The sequence below is a fragment of the Balaenoptera acutorostrata genome, chromosome 5 (genome assembly GCF_949987535.1).
Source record: "Balaenoptera acutorostrata chromosome 5, mBalAcu1.1, whole genome shotgun sequence".
Classification (NCBI taxonomy): Eukaryota; Metazoa; Chordata; class Mammalia; order Artiodactyla; family Balaenopteridae; genus Balaenoptera; species Balaenoptera acutorostrata.
Genome location: NC_080068.1, coordinates 99,589,110 through 99,609,652, shown reverse-complemented (window position 1 = coordinate 99,609,652; position 20,543 = coordinate 99,589,110). Strand labels below are relative to the sequence as shown.

The 20,543-nt window shown below is 41.0% G+C and overlaps 1 protein-coding gene across 9 annotated transcripts in view; it reads right to left on the bottom strand.

Moving 5' to 3' along the window:
* LDB2 (LIM domain binding 2) overlaps nucleotides 1–19,151 on the bottom strand; it is a 386,421-nt gene extending 367,270 nt beyond the window's left edge. For 2 of the 9 annotated variants that reach the window (XM_007167347.3, XM_057547423.1), the window contains exon 1: nucleotides 18,699–19,150. In XM_007167347.3, the coding sequence (XP_007167409.2) occupies nucleotides 18,699–18,830 (132 nt within the window). In that variant the 5' untranslated portion in view covers nucleotides 18,831–19,150. Of the gene's footprint in view, nucleotides 1–18,698 lie in introns of all 9 variants that reach the window. The other 7 variants (XM_007167343.3, XM_007167346.3, XM_057547425.1 and 4 more) reach the window with 6 other exon arrangements.
* Between the last annotated feature and the right edge of the window lie 1,392 nt (nucleotides 19,152–20,543).

Here is a 20,543-nt window from a genome sequence, read left to right as displayed (position 1 = left end):
AGGCCAGATGTGGTTTAAAGAAAGAAATGACCTCACTTTAGGGTCCACTCCCGATCCAGGGCAAGCAGTTCTTCAAATTTCAACTAGATCTTCAAAGGGTCATTACAACAAACCATCTTATTTTCCTTCTTATTCCTAGTCTTAGCCATCTTTGCTTCTTTGGAGTCTAGCACAGTTTCCATATGTGGAATATATGCATACTCTGCAAATGTCCCTAAATTTTTTTGATTCCCTGATTACCGCCACTTAACAGATATAGAAACTGAGACCCATAATCATTATGCAAAAACATCAAAAGTCACCTAGCAACTAATTTGAAAAGTAAATTCACTCATAAGAATTGATTGAACATTTATGATGAGCACCCAATACTTTTGAGGTATTCCCACAGACATGGGTGAAAATCCACCTCACTGTTACAGAGTCACAGAGAATTAAATTATTTTGTGAGTCTCCCCAGGGAAAGCCTGGATTCAGGTAGCCATACACATATGTATATAAATATAAAAGAGAGTGTGTACCAGAGCATTTTAAGTGGTTCCATCAAAGTCTGCACATTCAAGAAAAGGAACAAACTTAACCAAAATTTATTGAGCTTCTATGTTGAGTCAGACGCTGCTTAGCAAACTTAGAGCAGTCAAGTGTCTATAGTTGTACCTGGAGAAGGGAAGAAGGGATGAAAGAAAACTCTAATGCCATACTTAAGGTTGATAGGGAAAAGGATGACAGGCCAGGAAAACGGCAAATGGGCTTAAGAGAATCACAAGAGCTTTTCAAAGACAAAAGGCACTTCAGAGAAAACAGGACCACTAATAACCAAGAAGAAACAGGGAAATAATGAGACTCAGAAATGGGGAAGAGAATAAACTCTTAATCAATCTTTGTTTAAAAAAAAAAAAAAGAATGTTGAACAAACTGGTAAGTGATGAAGATGCTGTGAAAGTAGAAGCTAATCAAAAGTAGGTAAAGGGAAGGGGCTTGGGAAATGCAGAGCTCAAGGGAGGCAGAGAAGGCTACGGAGGAATTTAACAGAATGGATGGACACGGAAGTTGCGGTTAGTGTTATTTCAAGTGGATTCTGGGAAGCAGGTAGAGTGAACATCATTCACCTGCATACTGATTTGGGGCTTGAGGACACAGATACATGCTGTTGGCAAGAATGGGTAGAGATAAAGTCTGGAAAGTGTCCCTACACTTATTCCAGTAACCTTAGAGTTAGGCTGGAGACCTCTCCTACCCAACACCCTCCACTGCCAATCCATCACCAAGCACTGCCCCATCCACACTCATCTGCCCCCCTGACGGGCTTCAAGTTGATCCAATTCATTATTATCTTTTACCTGGAAAACTGTAATATCCTTCTCTAATGTGTCTTCTTGGATCTGCTGTTAAATCCTCCCAAATCATTCTCCTTTCAGCAACATGAGTGATGTTTTCAAAATACCATTAAAATGACTGTATTCTGTGGATTGTGGGCCCCAAGCATGGAACGCAGTGAGAATAGAATGGTGCTTCCCCCAATTATGCAACTCTCTTCCCACCTGCAGAGACTTCCCTGAGCAGAAGGCAGCCAGCCTCATCCTATTCCTGCCCCAGACCAGAATCTCAGGCCTTTGTCCCCTCCAGCTGGGTTGCCCTTTTTCTTCCTCAACAAATCCAAAGCCTATAATCCCTTATAAGACCAATTCAAATCCAACCTCTTCCATGACACATGGCCTAAACATTCTACGGTATTCACTGTATTCTAATGACAGTAGACCATTTAGCACTGCCTTTAAAATTCTTCATGTGTTCAATGGATATGTAGTGAGTATCCATCAGATTCCAGGTCCTGGGTTAGACACTGGGTGACTGAATTAAATAAAAATAGTCCTATTTGTACATCTGGGCAGTTTCCACACTGCAAAAAAGGCAGTTGGCCAAGGAAATAGGAAGAGGGGACTGAAATCCCAAGCACTTTGCCAAGCCCTTTGGGGCTAGTGTCTGCCAGGAAGACCAGAAAGCTTTCCCTTTGCACAAAAAAGCTCACCCAGAGGGAAGACCTTTTACTAATTCACATAAACATGACCTATAGGCTGCTGTTCCTGGAAGGACAGACCTCTTGCTTGTCTGTGTGGAGCTTAGTTAGTTGTGTTTAAACTTCTGGGCCTGCTTCCTTTCTCATAGTCTTTATTGAGTCAAGAAAGGTCTAGAACATTTCTTCTGCACCTGTGTTCTGTGTTGTTGATACAAAGATGAGCCAGATGTGGTCCCACACCTCAAGAAGGCCAGGGTGATGTGAACTCATGGTGGATTCTCTTTGTGCACATGCTGGTTCCCACTAAGGAACCAAAGCCATCGCCAATGATAAGGCTTCAGTTGTGCCTCGTGTTATGACCCAAGGCCTGCTTGAACTTCCCTGGGCCTCAGTTTCTTCACCGGTAAAGTGGGGCACCATCTGGAGAGTTAGTGGAATTGCGGGGTGAAGATCAGTTCTTGCCTTGGGTGCACCCAGGATCAAGCCATAGTGTGACTCTTGCCTGCTGTGAAACTCTGGGCTAATTACTAAGCCTCTCTCAGCCTCAGTTGCCTCATCTGTAAAATAGAGGTAATAATCCTACTTATTGCACTGCTGTGCAACTTAACTGAGACAATAAGGTTAAAGTACTCAGCTGGGAGATTGACATGCAGCAGATACTTAATAAATACACAGTATGATTACATTGTTCCTCATCTTGAATTTTTGAGATACTGCTTTTTTTCTCATCCAGTCCCCTGCCTTCAGTTTTATGGATTCCTAACCACTCAAGGCTTTGCATGATCTGTTTCCTTCCCTAAACTTCTCTCAATATTGTCTAGCTATATACCATAGTTGGAGGAGGGAGATTTTTTTTCAGTTAAGATTCATTAAATGAGAACCTGGAAGTTTCACAAAAATTACTATGATTAACTCTTTGGTAAGGATGACATTTTCTACCCTACACAAAGACAATTTCTCATGGCCTAAGGCAAAAAAAAGAGATTATTTTTGCCATATCTTGGCTTTTAAGTAGGCTTAGAAGAGTCCCCTTTTCTTCTTCCTCACCCACAGTTTAGGTTATAGTAGTTTAAGGGACCTGGCTGCGGCCATCATGGGGGCATGAATGCTGCATGACTTTATCTCCCTGTTTTGGGATATTTAAGCAGCTTGATTTCTCTAAAGATCATCGGATACACAGTGTTGTCAAAAAGTTAGCAGTGCTCTAGATTAAAAATACGAATATTTAGATCACAATTTACTCCATAATGTAAGCAACTTAGAGCGTAAGCGGGCGCGGGAGTGTGTGTGTCCTGATGCCACAGTCCCTGCTGGGGTACCTTCCATCCTCGCTGCTCTCAACAGCCCAGTCTTGCCCATCATAAGCAGACGTTCAGCTGGCTGTCTTCCCCACTGGGCTTTGAGCATGAGGGCAGGGCTTCCTGGTAGAACTCCATCACTGAGCACATAATAAAAAAAAACTCAATAGGTGACTGAGGGATGAAGGAGCCAAGGCAATCAATCCCATCCTAGACACCCCAGAGTGCCACCATGAATGTTCCTTTTTAAATGGTTTTAAGGTCAAAGCCATACTGAAAGTAACAGCAGAGTTCATTTTTCTCTCCTTTTCCCCTAACTCCATTTAAAAAAAAAATCACAGGAAATATAGAATTAGGACTGGAAGCCATTCCATGGCCGTTCTCTCCCCACCTCCCCCAATCTCTTGTTATACCAAGAGTATCTGGTATCCCTTCAAGGAGGCCTCAGGAGACCCGGTAATATTATATATGGCTGGGCTCCTTGGAAATACAATGGAGTGAATTAAGGTGGAGTTTTCAGTTTCTAACTATAAATGTCTTGACGTATTTTCCTTTCAGACGAATGGCTGGAAATATAATAAACTATATTCTAATGTTTATGTGTTTCAAATATAGTATTTTTTTCAACGGACGAATGTGAAGTTTTGAGTCCAGAAAAAAACAGGTTTAAATAACCCTCCTAGCAAGCAGCTTTTAAAATAGTACACACAAGTGATCATTTCAAAGCAGTTTAATGCACTCAGCCAACAGGCATTAACAGTCTTTTCGGAATAACCTAACACCTTAAGCTTATTTTCTAGTCTTGGTTCGGATGAATTTTAACCTTTCTTAAAAAAAAGAAAGAAACTAACGGTACTGGGACCCCTCTGAACTCTGTGATTTTAGGACATCCTGCATTTGCATTTTGCGGTTTTTTATAAAGACCGGAAAAAACAATCCCCGGACCTTCTTTCATGTGCAGGTTTTAAGACAATGGTGCCCGGAGGGTGAGGAGGCCAGAGTGGTGGTCCAGCTCCAGGCAGTGTGTGAGGAAAAGCAAGAAAAATCTTTCTGTGACTAAGCAAGGTCCCCTCAGCAAGCGAGGTGGGAGAAAAGGGGCAGGAGTCTCAATGTCAGGAGCACGTTATTTACCTTGATTGTATGTTTCATGGGGGAGATTAAAAACAGAAGCAGACAGTCCACCTAATGGGAATCAGAATAAAAATAGTGATGGAAAGGATACCTTGCAGTTCATATCTCTTCGAATCCAGAGCTGTCAGAAGAGGAAATAGGCTCAGGAAAGGGAAAGATCTATCTAAGGTCACAGGCTCAAGTTTAGGGAGGAAAGAAAATGTGAGAAGAGTCTAAGAAACACTCTTGAACAAAATTCTTTGGCCCTCGATATGACATGAAATTCCAGGTAGGGAAGGGCACCGCCACCCTCCAATACCTCCTGGTATTGGCAGTGTCCCTCCACTGTCTCACTGAGTGTCCAAGATTTCCCTCAGATGCTGACCTATTGTCCTGCCCATTCTACACCAAGGAAACTGAGGCTCAGAGACTCATGTTACGTGGCCTGTGTGGGAAAGGATTTCAACCCGTCTTCTCGCTCCCCACCCAGCCTCTTCACTTGACTCACTGCCATCTCCCTCTGGGGTCCTGGTGCCAGGCTGGCTGCCAGGTAAGGGGGGGATCTGCCCAGAAGCCCCAGCTCATCAATTCGAGTTTCCCAATTCTGTCAAGGCAGGAGGAAAAGTCAGGGTTGGCGACCCTGGGGACCCACCCTATAAAATGGCTGCTAAAAGTTTTGTGGACCCCACAGTGGCCTCATTGGTGGACAAATAAAGTGTCCCTAGGCAAGTTACATAACTTAGGCTTACAGTAATTTTGCGTCTTAAAAAAAAAGGCCATGAAAATCCATCCTTTGCTTCAGACACGCTAGGCTAAAAATAGCTCAGCCAGCCAGTAAATGTGTGTCATTTTTCCTTTGTGCATCTCCCCATCCACTGGCCCCCTCCTCTCAGCAGACAAATGCGCTCCTAGACAGACTGCCAGGCTGCCCTCCACAAAGTGACCAGAGTGACCTTGCTCGAAGGCACATCATTGGTTTCACTGCCCGGGCCAAAAAGTACCTTTATCAGTTCCCTTTGCCTGAGAGTAGAAACCAATGTTGATGGAATCCTTACTACATAGTAGTGAGGTGGTGGACCAGCAGGTCTAAAAGCTTAAAGGCCTCATCCCACGAAATTCCCTAAAACAAAACCTACGAGGTGAGGACTACTCTTGTGTCATTTTCCAGATGAGGAAACCAAAGCACTGAGAAATTAAATAATCATGCCAGGGCCCTGTTCATACTCACTATACTGAAGTCCAACAGATAGTCTCTAACGGATAGAGACCAACGGCCTCACTGGACATAACGAAGCCTTCACAACCAGCCCTCACTTCCTCTCCAGGTTTTTTTCCTACCACATGCCAACCCCACCCTACGCACATATATACACACTCATACAACCACCCTAGACCTTGAGCCGCAGCTATGCCAAAACCCTCACCCTTCCGCAAACACAGCATTACCTTTTGAGACTCACTTTCTTTGCCTGTGCCTTTCCTTCAGCCAAAAACATCCTTTCCACCACTATTCTTAAATTGGCAAATTCCCATTCATCCCTCCTTCTCTGCAAATCCTTACTGTGGTCTCACTAAGCCCTTTCAAGTCAGGCATGCTGCCCTCTTCACCTCCAGACCAGTAATATCACATGTGGTAGACTTCAACATCCGCCAAGCAAATCAGCGTCATCGTCATCGTAGTAATGAACACTCAGAGGGCGCAGGCACTATGCTCATCACTTTATAAGAATTATCTCACCTGATCCTCATAAAAATCCAAGGACGTAGATTCTATTATCATCCCCACATTATCCAGAGCACAGAAGGGTGAGTTAACTCACTCAAGGTCACACAAATAGTAAGGAGAGAAACAAGTCTGCTGGACTCCAGAAGTTAATCATTCAATGCTCATGCTATGCAGGGGACACAGTCTGATTGCATGCTATGACTGCTCTTTCCTAGAACGTGTGAGTGAGGCTTATCTATAAAATGCATATCACCCATATAAAAACAGTGATAACTCAGAATCTAGTTACAAAATGGCGGCCTCTGCGAAATGTACCTTTAAAAAAAAGACTGCAATTGGCCACCAAGACTGTCAATCGTCATGATGGATAAAACATGAATAAGGTAGTACCTGACCCCAAGGAGCTCTTCGATCCAGTGAGGAAAATAAGATAATACTGCGTACAACTCATGACATAGCCCACTTTATGAGATATCACTTTCCTCCTTGAATTGAAGATATGTCCTTCAAACAGTAACTGTTAAGTTAACTGGCTGTATCCCAACTACTGGTTCTAGATCAACACTAACTCTTAACATGAATTCAACCTCCCTCTTTGCAGTAGGAATTGTGCAAAAATCTTTTGATTTACAGACATTGCACAAGGTTGTGTGCTGGTTGCCTCCCAACTCAGAAATAATACAAAGGAAAGATAAACGGGGGGAAAATGATCTGCCCTCAAATGGGAGGGAAAAGCTTTCTTAAAAGGAGACAGAGAGCCCTGGGTGCAGGATTTCTGACTAGTATTAAATGTTAATGGTAATCACAACAGGCACCATAGTTAACTCCTTATATCAGCAGCCCTCCAACTTACTTGGGACAAGATTGATTACTAAGAATGCTATTTCCTTGAGATCAAATCATGATGCAAAGAAGCTGGATAATTTTTAAAATATATATATCATGTTAAAAAATATATATATATATATCATGTTTAAAACATAAACATTTGTGTAAATAATTCAGGCAACTCAAAATTTTAAGATTTAAGAACATGGTGAAATACTCATAATTTTAGTTAAAAGAGCTGGATTCAAACGGGTGTTCGGTATGTCCCTAAGCATGTAAAGGCTGATGTCTGTCTTAGATTGATATGCTAAAATGTTAACAGCAATTTTTTGCATAGTAGAACTAAAGATAATTTGTATTTACCTATTTGTACACTGTTGTACTTTACAAATATTTTATTATTGATAATGAACCAAGTTCTTAAAATCAGAAAAAGTAGACCTATATCTTAAAACATATGCAACTTTATTTTAAATAAATTGGCAAGGAAAACAGTCATAAATTCTAAAGCAATAAAGCTTAGTGATGTGTTTTTCAACATCAATAGCATGATGCTAAAGATCGATACCATTTTAGGGCAAATTGGAAAACTGGAAAGAAGAAAGGGGTTTGAAAAGGAAAAGTGTTTGTAGGGTTGAAGTACAAATTAGTGATAGGTAAGAGTGTCTGATGTGACCACTTCCTGGGTATTACCTGGGCAGCTAGTGTTATGATTTAGAAAACCTGAGACCACTTCTGTATCCACAACAGGCTGTAGCCCAGGTAAGCGCCACCTGTGTCTGGTTTCGGCACTTCCACAATCTCCACAATCAGAAGTTTGGACTCGATGATCACTCACATCTATTCGAGCCCTGAAATTCTAGGATTCAGCCAACTGCGGAGCCATAGGCTCCATCAAAGTTTCTGTATCAGAACCTTTCAAAGACACGTGATACACACCAACTGCTTAATTTCAATTTCAAGGAAGAAGTTTCAGCCAACTGCAGGGTAATCATGGCTAACATTATAAGGCATAAGAAGGGTTTTGTGTGTGTGCGTACTGCCAAACGGTTAGCCTTGTATAAATTATTAGTGTAACTTTTGATTGTCTACACAGATTTTCAGTCTCAAGATCAGATTTTCATGAATCCTAAGAAATGACCCATCATGGGAGGCCAAATTTAAAGCACTACCCTCTCAAAAAAAATAACATATATTAAAACAAATGTAAATTTAAATTACATTTCATTTAATATGTATTAAATTAAAATGTAAAACAATGTAACGTTTGAGTTATGTAAGCTATTTCTCTAGAAAGGTTAATTAAAAATTATTATTAATGTGGAATTCTACATAAAAATCACAGGTGACCTAGTCAATGAAATGAAGTGTAGGAAGGTATGTGTAATTTAAGGAATTCAATATGAAAAATCAGGGAGGCTGTACACTGAAGCTGGTGGGACAAAGCAGCCCATCGTAACACTCGGTCGCATCCATAAAGAGAGTAGAGGCGGGTAGCTTTACTACCTGTCAACCTGATCCCCCTGGCCAGATAGATGCCACATGGTGCTGTTCAGGGCATCACCAGTTCCACCCGTGTACATTGCACCGTGTTAAGGAGTAAGCCACAAGGTGTCACAGTGGATCCATTTGGCAGGGCTGTTATCAGTCCAGACACGCAGGTGGGGCTCTGGGCTTCACCCAGTATGGACACAGCTCCCTTGGAGGAGTCCGTGCCAGGCAGCATTTTGAGAAGTGCACCTCTTTAGACAAAATGGCCCGTCAAGGCCAGTGGGTGTGTGCTCTCCAGCCCTCCCCAGGGTCCCTGTTTAGATGGTCCTGCAAAGGCACTGGTGAAGGGGAACATTTCAATGTTCTGTTGTCTCCACTGAGCTCTTAGCTAGAGCAAACCCTGAACACAGATTTTCCCCAACAGAATGGTGTGCGTGTGTCCCATACACTGATCAGTTCTTAGTCTTTAACCTTGGTATGTCTAAGAGTTAATTATAACCTGGACTTTGGGGGAGATCACAGCCACAAGAAGGTGTATGATTATTGTGTCATCACTATTATATGATGGTGGAACGCCCTGATGGTTCTGTCACGTATTATAAGAACCCCAAACCCACAAATCCTACATGTCACTGCAAGTTTCATTCATTAAATTGAAATATGCTTGTGCAAGCCTTGTAAGATATATTTTTAAAGATACTTTTATGGTTATTAAAGGGGAAGAGAGGAGGGGTAAGGACTATGGGATTAGCAGATACACAGCACTATATATAAAATAAACAACAAGCATTTACCATATAGCACAGGGAACTATATTCAATATCTTGTAATAACCTATAATGGAATAGAATCTGAAAAAAGAACATATATATATACATACACACACACACACGTATATCACTTTGCTGTACACCTTAAACTAGCACAATATTGTAAATCAACTATACTTCAATAAAAAATAAGCAAATAAAGATACTTTTAGGAAATCAAGCAATGTTTTGCATGACTTACACAACTTAGTTTTCTGATGGGGCAGAGAAAAGGGCAGCTTCATCATCATCATCATAGTTCCCATTTATTGAGCACTTACTATATACCAGGCATTTTTACATGCATTAGCCATTCACCTCCCAACATAAAATTCAGGCTAAGAAAATGAAGGTTCAGAAAAGTTAAATGACTGCCGTAAGATCACACAGCAAGCAAGAGGTAGAGCCAGGGTTTGGATCCAAATCTGATTTGTTATAAGTCATACTTCAGTTCAGATCTTTACATTCCAGGCACGCTACTCTTTTCATTCCAAAGAAAAAAACACTAGTGGAAAAAAAGTTGTTCATGTTTCCTAACCAGAAGGTTCACACATACACAAACAAAATCTGACTGGAGTGAGCAAATATCTCTCTCTTGTCTCTCTGTCTCTGTCTCTCTCTCTCTCATACATATGCACACACATTCACAGACACACACAACACAAACACACCACACAATTCATAAACACAAAGGCATTATAAACCACATCATATACTAATATAACTTCCCATATTTTCTGTTGTATAAATCACTTCAAATAAGCTAATTAATGGCCCTGAAAGCACTTTCCCAAAATGCAAAGTGCTCCAGGAAACGTAAGGTATTATCATGATTCATATCATAATTCATGGCTGTGGGCCCTCAGGGAGGGGCCCAAGGAGAGAAGTAGTAGAAATAGCAAATGAGAAAGGTGTAAATAGTTTTCAGCAGAGGTCAGGAGATTCCCAACAGATTCATACTACCCAGAGGGCAAAGTTCTCAGCTCAACACTTCTTTCACAGAAAAAATTCCTCTCTTCAGGCTTCTTTTCTCTGCAGGTCTGGCTGAACATTCTATCTGTAAATGCTCACCCGACTATTAGGCTTACAGATTCTTTTCCAACTGTAGTTGTCAGTGATTGTTCAGAAGATTCAAGGTAAATTCCAGTGTCAGTCTGTATAGCACTGGTACAACGTAATTTCCTTTATTCAACAGATATATTTTGCATATCAACTATGTGCTATGGGGCACTGGGCAGACAACTGTAAAGGAGACAGACGAGGCCCTGTTCCCACGTGGCTTATATTCTATTGACACTTGAGAAATAAACTAGAAGCAAAATAATACCAGCTTGCTATAATTCCTACGAAGAAAATGATCAGGGCATGTGATAGAAAGTGAGTGAGATTGTGTGTGGGAGGGGTAATGAGCTGATCAAGGAAGGCCTCTCTGTGAAGGGGGCATCTAAGTTGATCAGTAGAGGCCCTACTAAGTGCTAGGACTCATCCTTCATGGTCGTTATTTTCTTTGAGACATTGAATCAATTACCTGCAAATCAAGCCAACACCACGCCAAATTCTAATTCAAATTAGATTTCCTAATACTTATAAGTGTTACTATGGAGGAATCCGTACATGCATTCTACCACTGAGGGCAAGGGTGTTGAGGTATGCACGAGCTTGGCAAGTTAATGGATCCAAAGAAGTCCCCTGTGGCTGGAGTCTGCTGAACACGTGGTAAGACGGGGCCATCAGGAAACAACAGATCAATAGAGCCTTAAAAGCCAGAGCAAGGAGCTTGGAGCTTATTCTAGGTGTGAGGGGGAGCTGGAGAGTGACGTGCTCTGATTTCTGCTTCAAAAATATCACCTTGGCTGCTTGTGGGAAAATAGATTATATAGTGGAAAGAGGGAGCAGAGAGTATAGTTAGCAGACCATCCAAATCTTGAAAAGAGAGGATGGGGGCTTGTGATGTCCCCAGAACAGGGGTGGTTCCTCTCCTTCAGAGGGATCTACCACATCTTTAACGCTCAGCACTCTGTTTTTAATTGGAAGACTATAACTTCAAACTAGGCTGGTCAAAAGTGGTAGTAAATTGAGGGCAAGGGGTGGCTGTCAGGGTTTCCAACAGGGAGCGGGTAGGCTTTACCAGCAAGCTTCTGGGCAGAGCACTGAACGGGGGAGTCAAAAGATCCAGCCCCCGGGGATGCCCATGTATGGACTTGGTCTTCACCTCTCTGAGCCTCAGTTTCCTTATCTGTTAAAGGAGAACCAGAACACATGCATCTTGGGCTTGGGAGTGGATCACATGAAGAGATCCATCTTATCTCTAATAATTGGCAGGCATTCGCTACAAACACAGCGGCCTCACAGTTAGCTAAAGTAGGCTACAGGATTAGGAAGGAAACCTCATTTCCCACGAGGAAATCCAAAGACACACGATGTGGACAGACTGCTTCTTAGGGTCAAACTAGGATAGTGAGAAACCAACGCATGTTGGGAGCTCTTTTCTCTCTATGCCTTTATTTTTTCTACGATTCCTAATTGATTACCTGCGAAGAAAGCCAACATCAGGCCAAATTCTAATTTACTCTCCTAATCTTATATTTGGAGGGGGGTGGCACCACCAAAACTGGGATAGCTTTTCTACTCATCCCATTGTTGTTTAAAACAATTAAACCACCATCTTCCACAGAACACGCCTGAGAAGAGTCAAGCACTGAATGGAAATTTAAATATTTTTAAGTTTAAAAAATTAAACTCTTAGAGAACTACGCATAGTGTTCCACAACAAGTCCAGTGACTCTTCAGATAAGGCCACTTCGATGAATACTGAAAATATTCATTCTTTAATAGGGAGTGTGAATTTGGTTCTTTTTTTTTCAATAACCAGGGTATATTTTCCACCTCTGATTCCATCCTTTGGAATTTCACATGGTCCCTTTTGAAATGAGTCAGACATCTGAGAGGCAAATAGTCCAACCAGGTTAGGTGGATGGGGTCATCTTTCCAGCCACTGCCAAAGTCAACCGATCCAAGGAAAAAATGAATGCATTCACCTAATAAATTTCCACAGGTGAAACTAAAATCCTTGCTAGTATTTCTTATCTCAGAGAAGTGCTATATAGCAAAGCAGTTAACAGCATAACTTTTAAAATTAAACTACCATCTGTGTGACCTTTGACAATTTACTTAACCCTTTGTTTCCTCATCAGTAAGACTGCAGATGTTAGGAGTACCAGTCTCAGGAGGTGATTATGAGGGTTACATGAGCTGATGTACAGAAAGCACTCAGCACCTTGGCCCTACAGATAGTGACCCCTCCATAGATGCTAGTTACTATCATCACTACTTTTCAGGAAGGTGTATACCTTTCAATATACAAAGGCACAGTGTATTAACCTAACAGGGCACTACATTGTAAGAACTGGTTTGTATGTCGCCCTTTGTTACCAAATGGTCTTAATCGTCTCTGTATTTCCAGACACAGATATTGTCATTGCCTGAAGTATAGAAATTCTTGAAGGAAGGGCTGAAGTTTGTCTCAAGTATTAATAGTTGCCTATGTTCAGACGCATGCTGCCAGAATTTAAATGTAAAATAAAAGTCTAAGCTCAGATTGATAAAAAAGATGGAAAGAAAGAAAAAGAAAGAAAGGAAGGAAGGAAAGGAGGGAGGGAGGGAGGGAAGGAAGGGAGGGAGGGAGGAAGGAAGGAAGCGAGGAAGGAAGGAAGGGAGGAAGGGAGGACGGGAAAGGAAGGAGGAAGAAAAAAGGAAAGGAGGAAAATATTTTGGTCAGAAAATGACAAAGGTATATGTCATATCTACATCAGCTGAACACATTTTTAAAGCTCTGTTTCCTGCTACTTTCAAAAGGAGATTTGTTTTTCCAGATCAATTATATTCCGAGACCCACCAACCAAATCCAAATAAGTAAGTTTATGAATCTTGTTCCTGACAATATTTGGGGTTGTTTGTTTTCTGTTTCATTTGCTTGTTCAGAAAGGGGGTTTTCTGTGTTCCTCATGAAAATGGGTTAATGTGGACAAATGTAATAAAAGGAGATTTATAGCCCTGTCTCCATATATTTTAAATTAATTTCTTTCTGAAACCCAAACAAAAAGCTAAATGCTTAAAAAATGAATACTGTTTAAATCCTATATCATAATTTACACACCAAAAGGGGAGAGATTTAAGTGTGCATTGATTTTAGGCTGATAAGAATCTGTGTTGAATGTGAGCTGAGAGATTTTTTTTTTTCTTCTTGGCCTCCTACGAATAGTTAGTTTGCAGCAATTTTTAATTAAAAACAGTTCCCATAGTAGGAAAATGGGGGGAAAAAAAAGACCTCAGGAAAATAAAATCCTTACAAGAGTCCTGCAATTTGTTTTCTGAGGCCATGTAGAGATCTTGAAAAATAAGAGAGGTTGGAAGTTCTTATTTTTTAAAACTTCACTTTTGGTTTCATTTAACATTTTCAAAATAGCTTTCCTTACCACTACTAATCCCCCCTCCCCCTACTCCTCACCAACCCCCTTCGAAAAACTTGGAAAGTTCTGTGTTTAACACTGAAAATCATTCATATGCCTCAGAGTAACAGCACCATTTTTCTTTCTAAATTTCTAGGAAAAAAAAAAAAAAATCCAAGTTTATCACAAAGCAGTTTTCATTTTTTTTCCACCTATCCAAAATACCTAATCTCATTTTAACTAGGCTCCATCTGAACATCAATGATACTAAGCTACCCCATGAATAAACATGATGCTACAACGGGAAACCCTGTGACTAAAGTATATAAAAATGTAGCTGAAAGAAAAGACTGAGAGCCCTCCACCCCCTCCCACCCCCTCCCCAGGGAGTTGGAGAGTTGAGCTGAAGCGGGGTAAAAGCAGCAGATTTAAATTTCGAGGTCTTCAAATATTTTCAACGTTCATATTAAATCCCGTAAAACTAAAAACCGTAATTCTAATAAAATCCTTGTGTACATGGCAGCTTCCCATTGTAATCACAGTTTTCTCTTTGGGAGTGGGATGTGTAATATTGATAAAAGAATAAAAAACCTCAAAACAGAAGAAATACATCATAGTACCCACACTTTCCTGGTGTTTGTGGTATTTTATTAAAATTAGCATACTGCCAACCTGAAAAAAATCTTTGTACTTAAAAACATCTTCATTGGATTGGAGACATTTTTGGTCATTTGAATGAGGAAATAAGGTAAAAAAAGTTGTCTACAATATCCAAAATTTTTATAACTTGATAAACTTTCTTAAATTCTATAAAAATCCAACATTATTAAAATCCTTTCACTAAAAATGAAGGTCACTGTGATGATCTCATATTTTACCTATACGTATTTTTAATCTCATAGCACAGACTTCAGGAAATGAAAAAAATACTGTTATTTTTGTTATTACTGAAGCTTGTTACAGAACAAATCCTGAAATCTTTAGGACAAATTTTTAAGTCCTATCTGACGGTACTCTGTGTGCAGTGTTAAACTAAAAATTGTGCAGTTTCGTTCTTTCAAAATACATTTGAGACAGCAAGACCATTCAAACAGTAAATGAATTTTGGAAGATCTCAGGTCAATTCATGGTAACATACACAATGGAAAACACAGCCCTCTTCCTACTGCCTGGGAATTACAGTGACCAAAACTGACACACAGCTCCAAGAGTTTCTCTTAATTTCAATTAAAAAGAGGGGGAAACATCTATGTACTTCTTTATGAAATTCCACTGAGATTCTGGTGTTGCAAAGAAATTTTATTTCCCACAATAGCCAACAGCATTTAAAACATATTTGTGTTGTTTTTGTTTGCTTCGTAATGCATTCATATTCCTTTAAAAAGAAATGAGGTCCCGTAATTTCTTAGACACTTGCTTCCCTTTGCCACAAAGATTAGGGATCTAAATTGCCTCATGATGCAATAAGTGTGGAGAATGTGGAGATGAGCACTTTGGGGGGAACTGGAAGCAGGTCCCTAAAGCAGCTTCAGGAGGTACCAGGACCCCCAAAGGCATCAGAATTGTGCTTCTCAGGAAAGGTGCCAATTTCAGTGATACAGTTAAATTCTCTCTCCTCTGTCATCTACTGATTCATGATCGGCTTGTTCACAAATGTTTATTGAGCACCTACTTTGTCCCAGGAACTGCTTGCTTCCAGCACTGGCCTTAAACAAGACTGGCAGGGTCGCTCCCTGCAATGTTTTCTCCACTACGACCCTATTTTTTCAGTACCATTTGTGATTTTGAACTAAATACCATGAGCCAAGAAGTAATGTCTGTGCTCATTACTCAAGTTCACAACGCTTTCTCATACTAAAGAAAACCAAACCCTGGACTTTGGTAAAATCTGAATTTTTAAATTAAAGAGGCCTTTGCAGATAATTTGCTTATGAGGAACCAAGATCCATATAAGTGAAAGAAACAAGTTCGAAAAAGGATTAACTCCCAATCCAGTGTTTTTTAAAACTACCCAGCTTCTGAAGGGATTTGATTGTATTTAATTGGAAGAAATGCATCAATCCCCAGGAGAGAATGCTCTGGGGGAGTCATCTATGGAAGGAGTGTATGTGAGCACCATGCTTCTTTACTACTTTTTTTCCTTTCCATAAAGAAGGAGGTTTCTAGGAAATTTCTGCAAACTTGATTATAATTTTTTCATTGAAACTGATTTGCTGCAATTTCTTTCTAGGCAAGTCTACGTTCGAAAAAGAATGGAGAATCGAGAGTATTACATAGGTGTGTATGTGTGTGTGAGAGCGCGATATTAGGAGTCGATGAAATAATACCATGTAATATAGAAGCAGGAACCAGAAGAGAGAGAGAAGAAAGAGAGTGAGTGTCGCTTGTCCAAAATGGTTGGATGCATCAGTTAAATTCTAAAAGTAATCACTCAACAATCTATTTGATTTTGTGTGTGAATAAACTGATAACTCTTGCTGGGTATTACTGCACTTTATTCCAACCAATCCCTCTCTAGGGCTCAGAACAACTTTACCATAAATAGTCACCATTAATATTGATAAGTGAACAATGTAACTTTTTCAAGAAGTTATTTTTTTCTAAATATTTTTTCCATTACAAACTTTGATCAAAATCTAATATCGAATGTTAATATTTATATATCTTAGGAGCAATTATTTGATTCTCTCCTTTTTTTTATATGAAATGAAAACAAACTTATGGCCTTGGGTTCATGACATCCTTTACTGCTTGGCAAAGAAAAAAGGAAGTGTCAGAGCAGTTATTTGGATAATTATAAAAAAGATCTAATTAAGGGAAGAAATGTTCAGGGTTGGCTCTAGAACATACCAGAAAACAGTTCTCAGTGCTTTTCTGTCAGTCTGCGAGGTTTAAAAAAATCTTTAAGATTTGTCATAGCAAGCTTTCCTCTCCAGTATCTTGAGCTGTGAAGCAGGTTTTCTACTTAAAAGTAATACCCCAGAATCCAAAAGTTAGGAATTCCTGAGTTTAGCTCTCACAAAAGATAATGTGCCAGTTTTAAGAAACAATACTATGAATGGGGGACTTTCAAAGGTTTTCTCTCAAATGCGAAACAAATGTGGGGACCTTATTGCATCCTGCAGATTTTTATGAGGGCCAGGATAGAGAAGTCTTCCAGATAAGTATTCTAGCTCAGAACTGGCCAGGTGATAACTAAGGGATACAGGAGAACACAGATATCAGAGAAATCTGCCTGCTCTCTTAACCGAGAAGGATGGAGGAAAACCTCCTTTTACAACTCCTCAAAAACTTTCTAAAATGTAAGATGGACACGGGTTCTTTTTAAATCCTGCTGCTGTTCAAGAATTGATCCATAAAGGCCCCTGGTCTCTTTTTTAAAACTAATCATATTTTTAAGACTTTTTTTTAACTCCAAATCTGTGTTGCAATTATGTGTGCCTGAACTGTATGACATTTTCTGTCCTCCTAATTCTGAAAGCAGGCTGCCACAATCAATAGTTTGTGCAAGAGTTTAAGATTCCAATACACAGTTGCAAAGATCTGAATGCAATATACAAATTGTAACATACATACACAACTACACACACACAACAACACACAGATATCATTTTCTGCCAACAGCTCACCACCCTTAGCACGACAGAGTTTACACTTGTATAAAAGCTACTGGCTTCTGGGGAGAGCAAGGGTATCATCAAGTACACTTAACATATAAAGAAAATAGCAGTGATAAAGACAGCCCAGCTTTTTTTTTTTAAATCAGTCCTTGTCCAGCAGTTAGCCAATCAGAAAGCAGGTCACATCTTGTTAGCTATATTAAATACATTAAACATCATGAATTCTCCATGGCTCTGTTAACAATTCAAGCAAGTGTGTTTTATTTTATCGTACAACCTTGAGTCCCTTTCCAGAATTGAGAGTCAAGCTTCTACCTAAAATTCTACCAAAGCTATTCCCTGAAAGCTCTTTGCCATCAACCTTCCGGGTATCTGTACTCTGCAGAGAAGACAGAATTCCCAGCGATTTCTACTTCCTAAAGTGACTTTGGTGCCCCTATAACAAACTCCTTCTCAGAACACTTCAACACAAAGCCCCAACTTAAAGGCAAATGGACAGCCCAGCAGTAGGACCTACCAGCCCAGCCAGCACAGAGGAAAAGTCAACTGGCATTAAATATTTAAATTGCAGGAGGCGGTCTGGAGTTTTGCATTTACAAAGTTCTGAAAGTCCTGTCTCCTCTCTGCTCCCAGAGTTGCTTTCGAGTAGGTGAGGCTTCTCTCTGGGGCACAAGATCACAATATGCAAAAACTCAAGCTGACTTGAATTCTGAGCCAGCTCCCGTGGAAGTGAGAGCTCCTGGGAGACACTCCCACCGGCGAGGAAAGAAAGTCAAGAACCCCTTGCCCCAAGCAACTGGTTTCTGAATTTAACACGGAAATAGACAAATATGCCCCTCCAGGGCTAGTTCTGAAAAGTACGAAGGGTGGTTCTTCTGCCCTTTTCACCTCGATTTTGATGACTGAAAAGCAAATGCCGGTCAAGCAGACTTCCTCTGGGATTTGTTTAAAAAAAAAATTATTTTGCTGGATGCAAATGATCACCAAATCCCTCGGAATTCTATCTCAAGAAACGCTAAGGGGACCGACTGAGAGCCTGAAAATGCCAGAGTTCTGGTAGAGCAGCACTTCTGGACACCCGGCAGGCGAATCAAGTGCTGGGTTGTCTATTTCAAGATTCCGGCAGAAACTGTCCCCAGCTCCAAGAGTTGCTGTGCCTGGAAACCCAGCGTTCAAACTAGTGCATTCATGCTGGCGCTCATTTCCACGTACGTGGTAGTATCTAGTGGGACACTTCCCGCAGAATGCAGCCAGCCACCCAGGAAAAGCTCAGGCACAGTTTGAAAACACACACACACACACACACACACACACACACACACGAACACACATCCAAGGTTGAAGTACTTACCTCTGTGCGCGACTGCAGTCTCTTGTTCATCTCATAGATTCGGTACTCTGGTTGTACCATGTAGGGTGTATGTCTCCTATAAAATGGGCCAAAAGGAGAAGAATAGAAGGGGTCATGTGGTGTGCTGGACATCTTGCCTGCTTGTCGAAAATCAAGCTAAACAGAGTAGCAGTAACGTCCATGCAGAGCACATGGGCTGTGTTCTTCACAGTACAAAGTAGCCGCACGCACACGCTCGCACACGCGCGCGCACACACACACAGAGGCAGGCAGGCAAGCAGGCTGAACACACTGGCTGGGAACTGCTGTGGGAGCCCTCGGTAGCGAGAGAGAGAGACGGAGAGCAAGCGGGAGGGAGGGAAGAGGGAGGGAGGAGGGAGGGAGAGCTCTCGGGAGGGGAGGGAGAGAGCAGGAGCTTCAGAGAGGGAGGGAGGCTGGGAGGGAGGAAGGGAGGGAAGGAGGGAGGGAGAGAGATGGGGGGAGAGAGAGAGGGGAGCTGGATAGCTTTAGGCACCACTGCTTGTTTTTAAAGAAGCAGTTTGTGGAGAGGTCATTTCCTGTCCACACTGTAGACTAGTTCAAAAATATAATTCTCCTCACAGCCTGACAGAGGTCTAAGGTTTGGTTGGATTATTTTCCCCTAGCCAGGACCCTTCACAACCTGATTGCTGAGCTTGTTAGCATATAGGTGGTTTAACCGCTGCCAGAGCCACTCACCCCTGACAGCCGCACCGTTGTAATGGTTCAGAAACGTGATGACTACAAAATACAGAAACGGGGGCATCGTGGTCCCCGGTAACTGAGCTGGTGATTCACTCCCATGCAGATTTCCCTCTGCACTAATCTTCCTCTATAGTTTTGATTTTGCTTACTGTTGTTCCAAGCAAGAGCTTGTTAGAGTCTTTGCATTTCAACCCCTCCTGACCCCTTGCCCTCCCCAATCACCCCTCTTCCCAGCCCCCTCCCTCTCCTTCTCCCAAAGCTTCATTCAAGCTGGTTTAAGGGGGCCAGGATTCAGGTCACTGAAGCATTTTCAGGTAAAAAACGATTATTTGGAATGTGGAATGCCTAAGATACACCCATGGTGCAATGGTCTTCTTTCCCTAGGAGAGAGAAAAAAGAAAAAAGAAAAAAAAAAAAAACTCTGCCAAAGCAGACCTCCGAGTAAGAGAGGAAAAGCAAGAAAGAGAAAACTCCCACAAAAATGACCATGGAAAATTCAGTTGAGTAGGAAATTACAAATAATTGAATGGCTCATCCCCAAATAACATGTCCAACTCTAATGGAGACAAGGTCTTTATTTTCTAAGATTGGTCAAGTACATGAATCTTTTCTCAATTGCGGTATGTGATAACTGGGAGAAAATTCGCACAGCCCATGGGAGGGGAAAGGATGTCTATAAAGATTAAATGATCTGTATGGCAATCAAGTTCTGCTGGAACCAATGATAACCAGACATCTACCCCTTAAACAAAGCCCAGATGCAGAAAATGTAAATGTTTTGGGCTAATATCTAGCTAGGTCAGTGGTATTGAGGAAAGAAAGCAAAGACCACCAAAAAGCTTGATGCATACAAGACTTAAATGTAAATGCATGCAAATGAGACATTTCTTCTTTTTAATAAGCAGATTAATTAACTTTCTGCCCCAGTCATGGCTTGGGGTATATCTAAGTCACTAGCCAACAGGGGATAAGGTATTGCTAATTCTGCAATTTACACTCTTAAGAATACTCAGGCATAGAAATGCCCCCAAATTGCGGTCTTGATTAGTCCTTTTCCATAAGTGCATGAAATGTTTGCAGAGTCCACCCCAAAACCAGTGCAGCCCAATACAGTAACGTCTC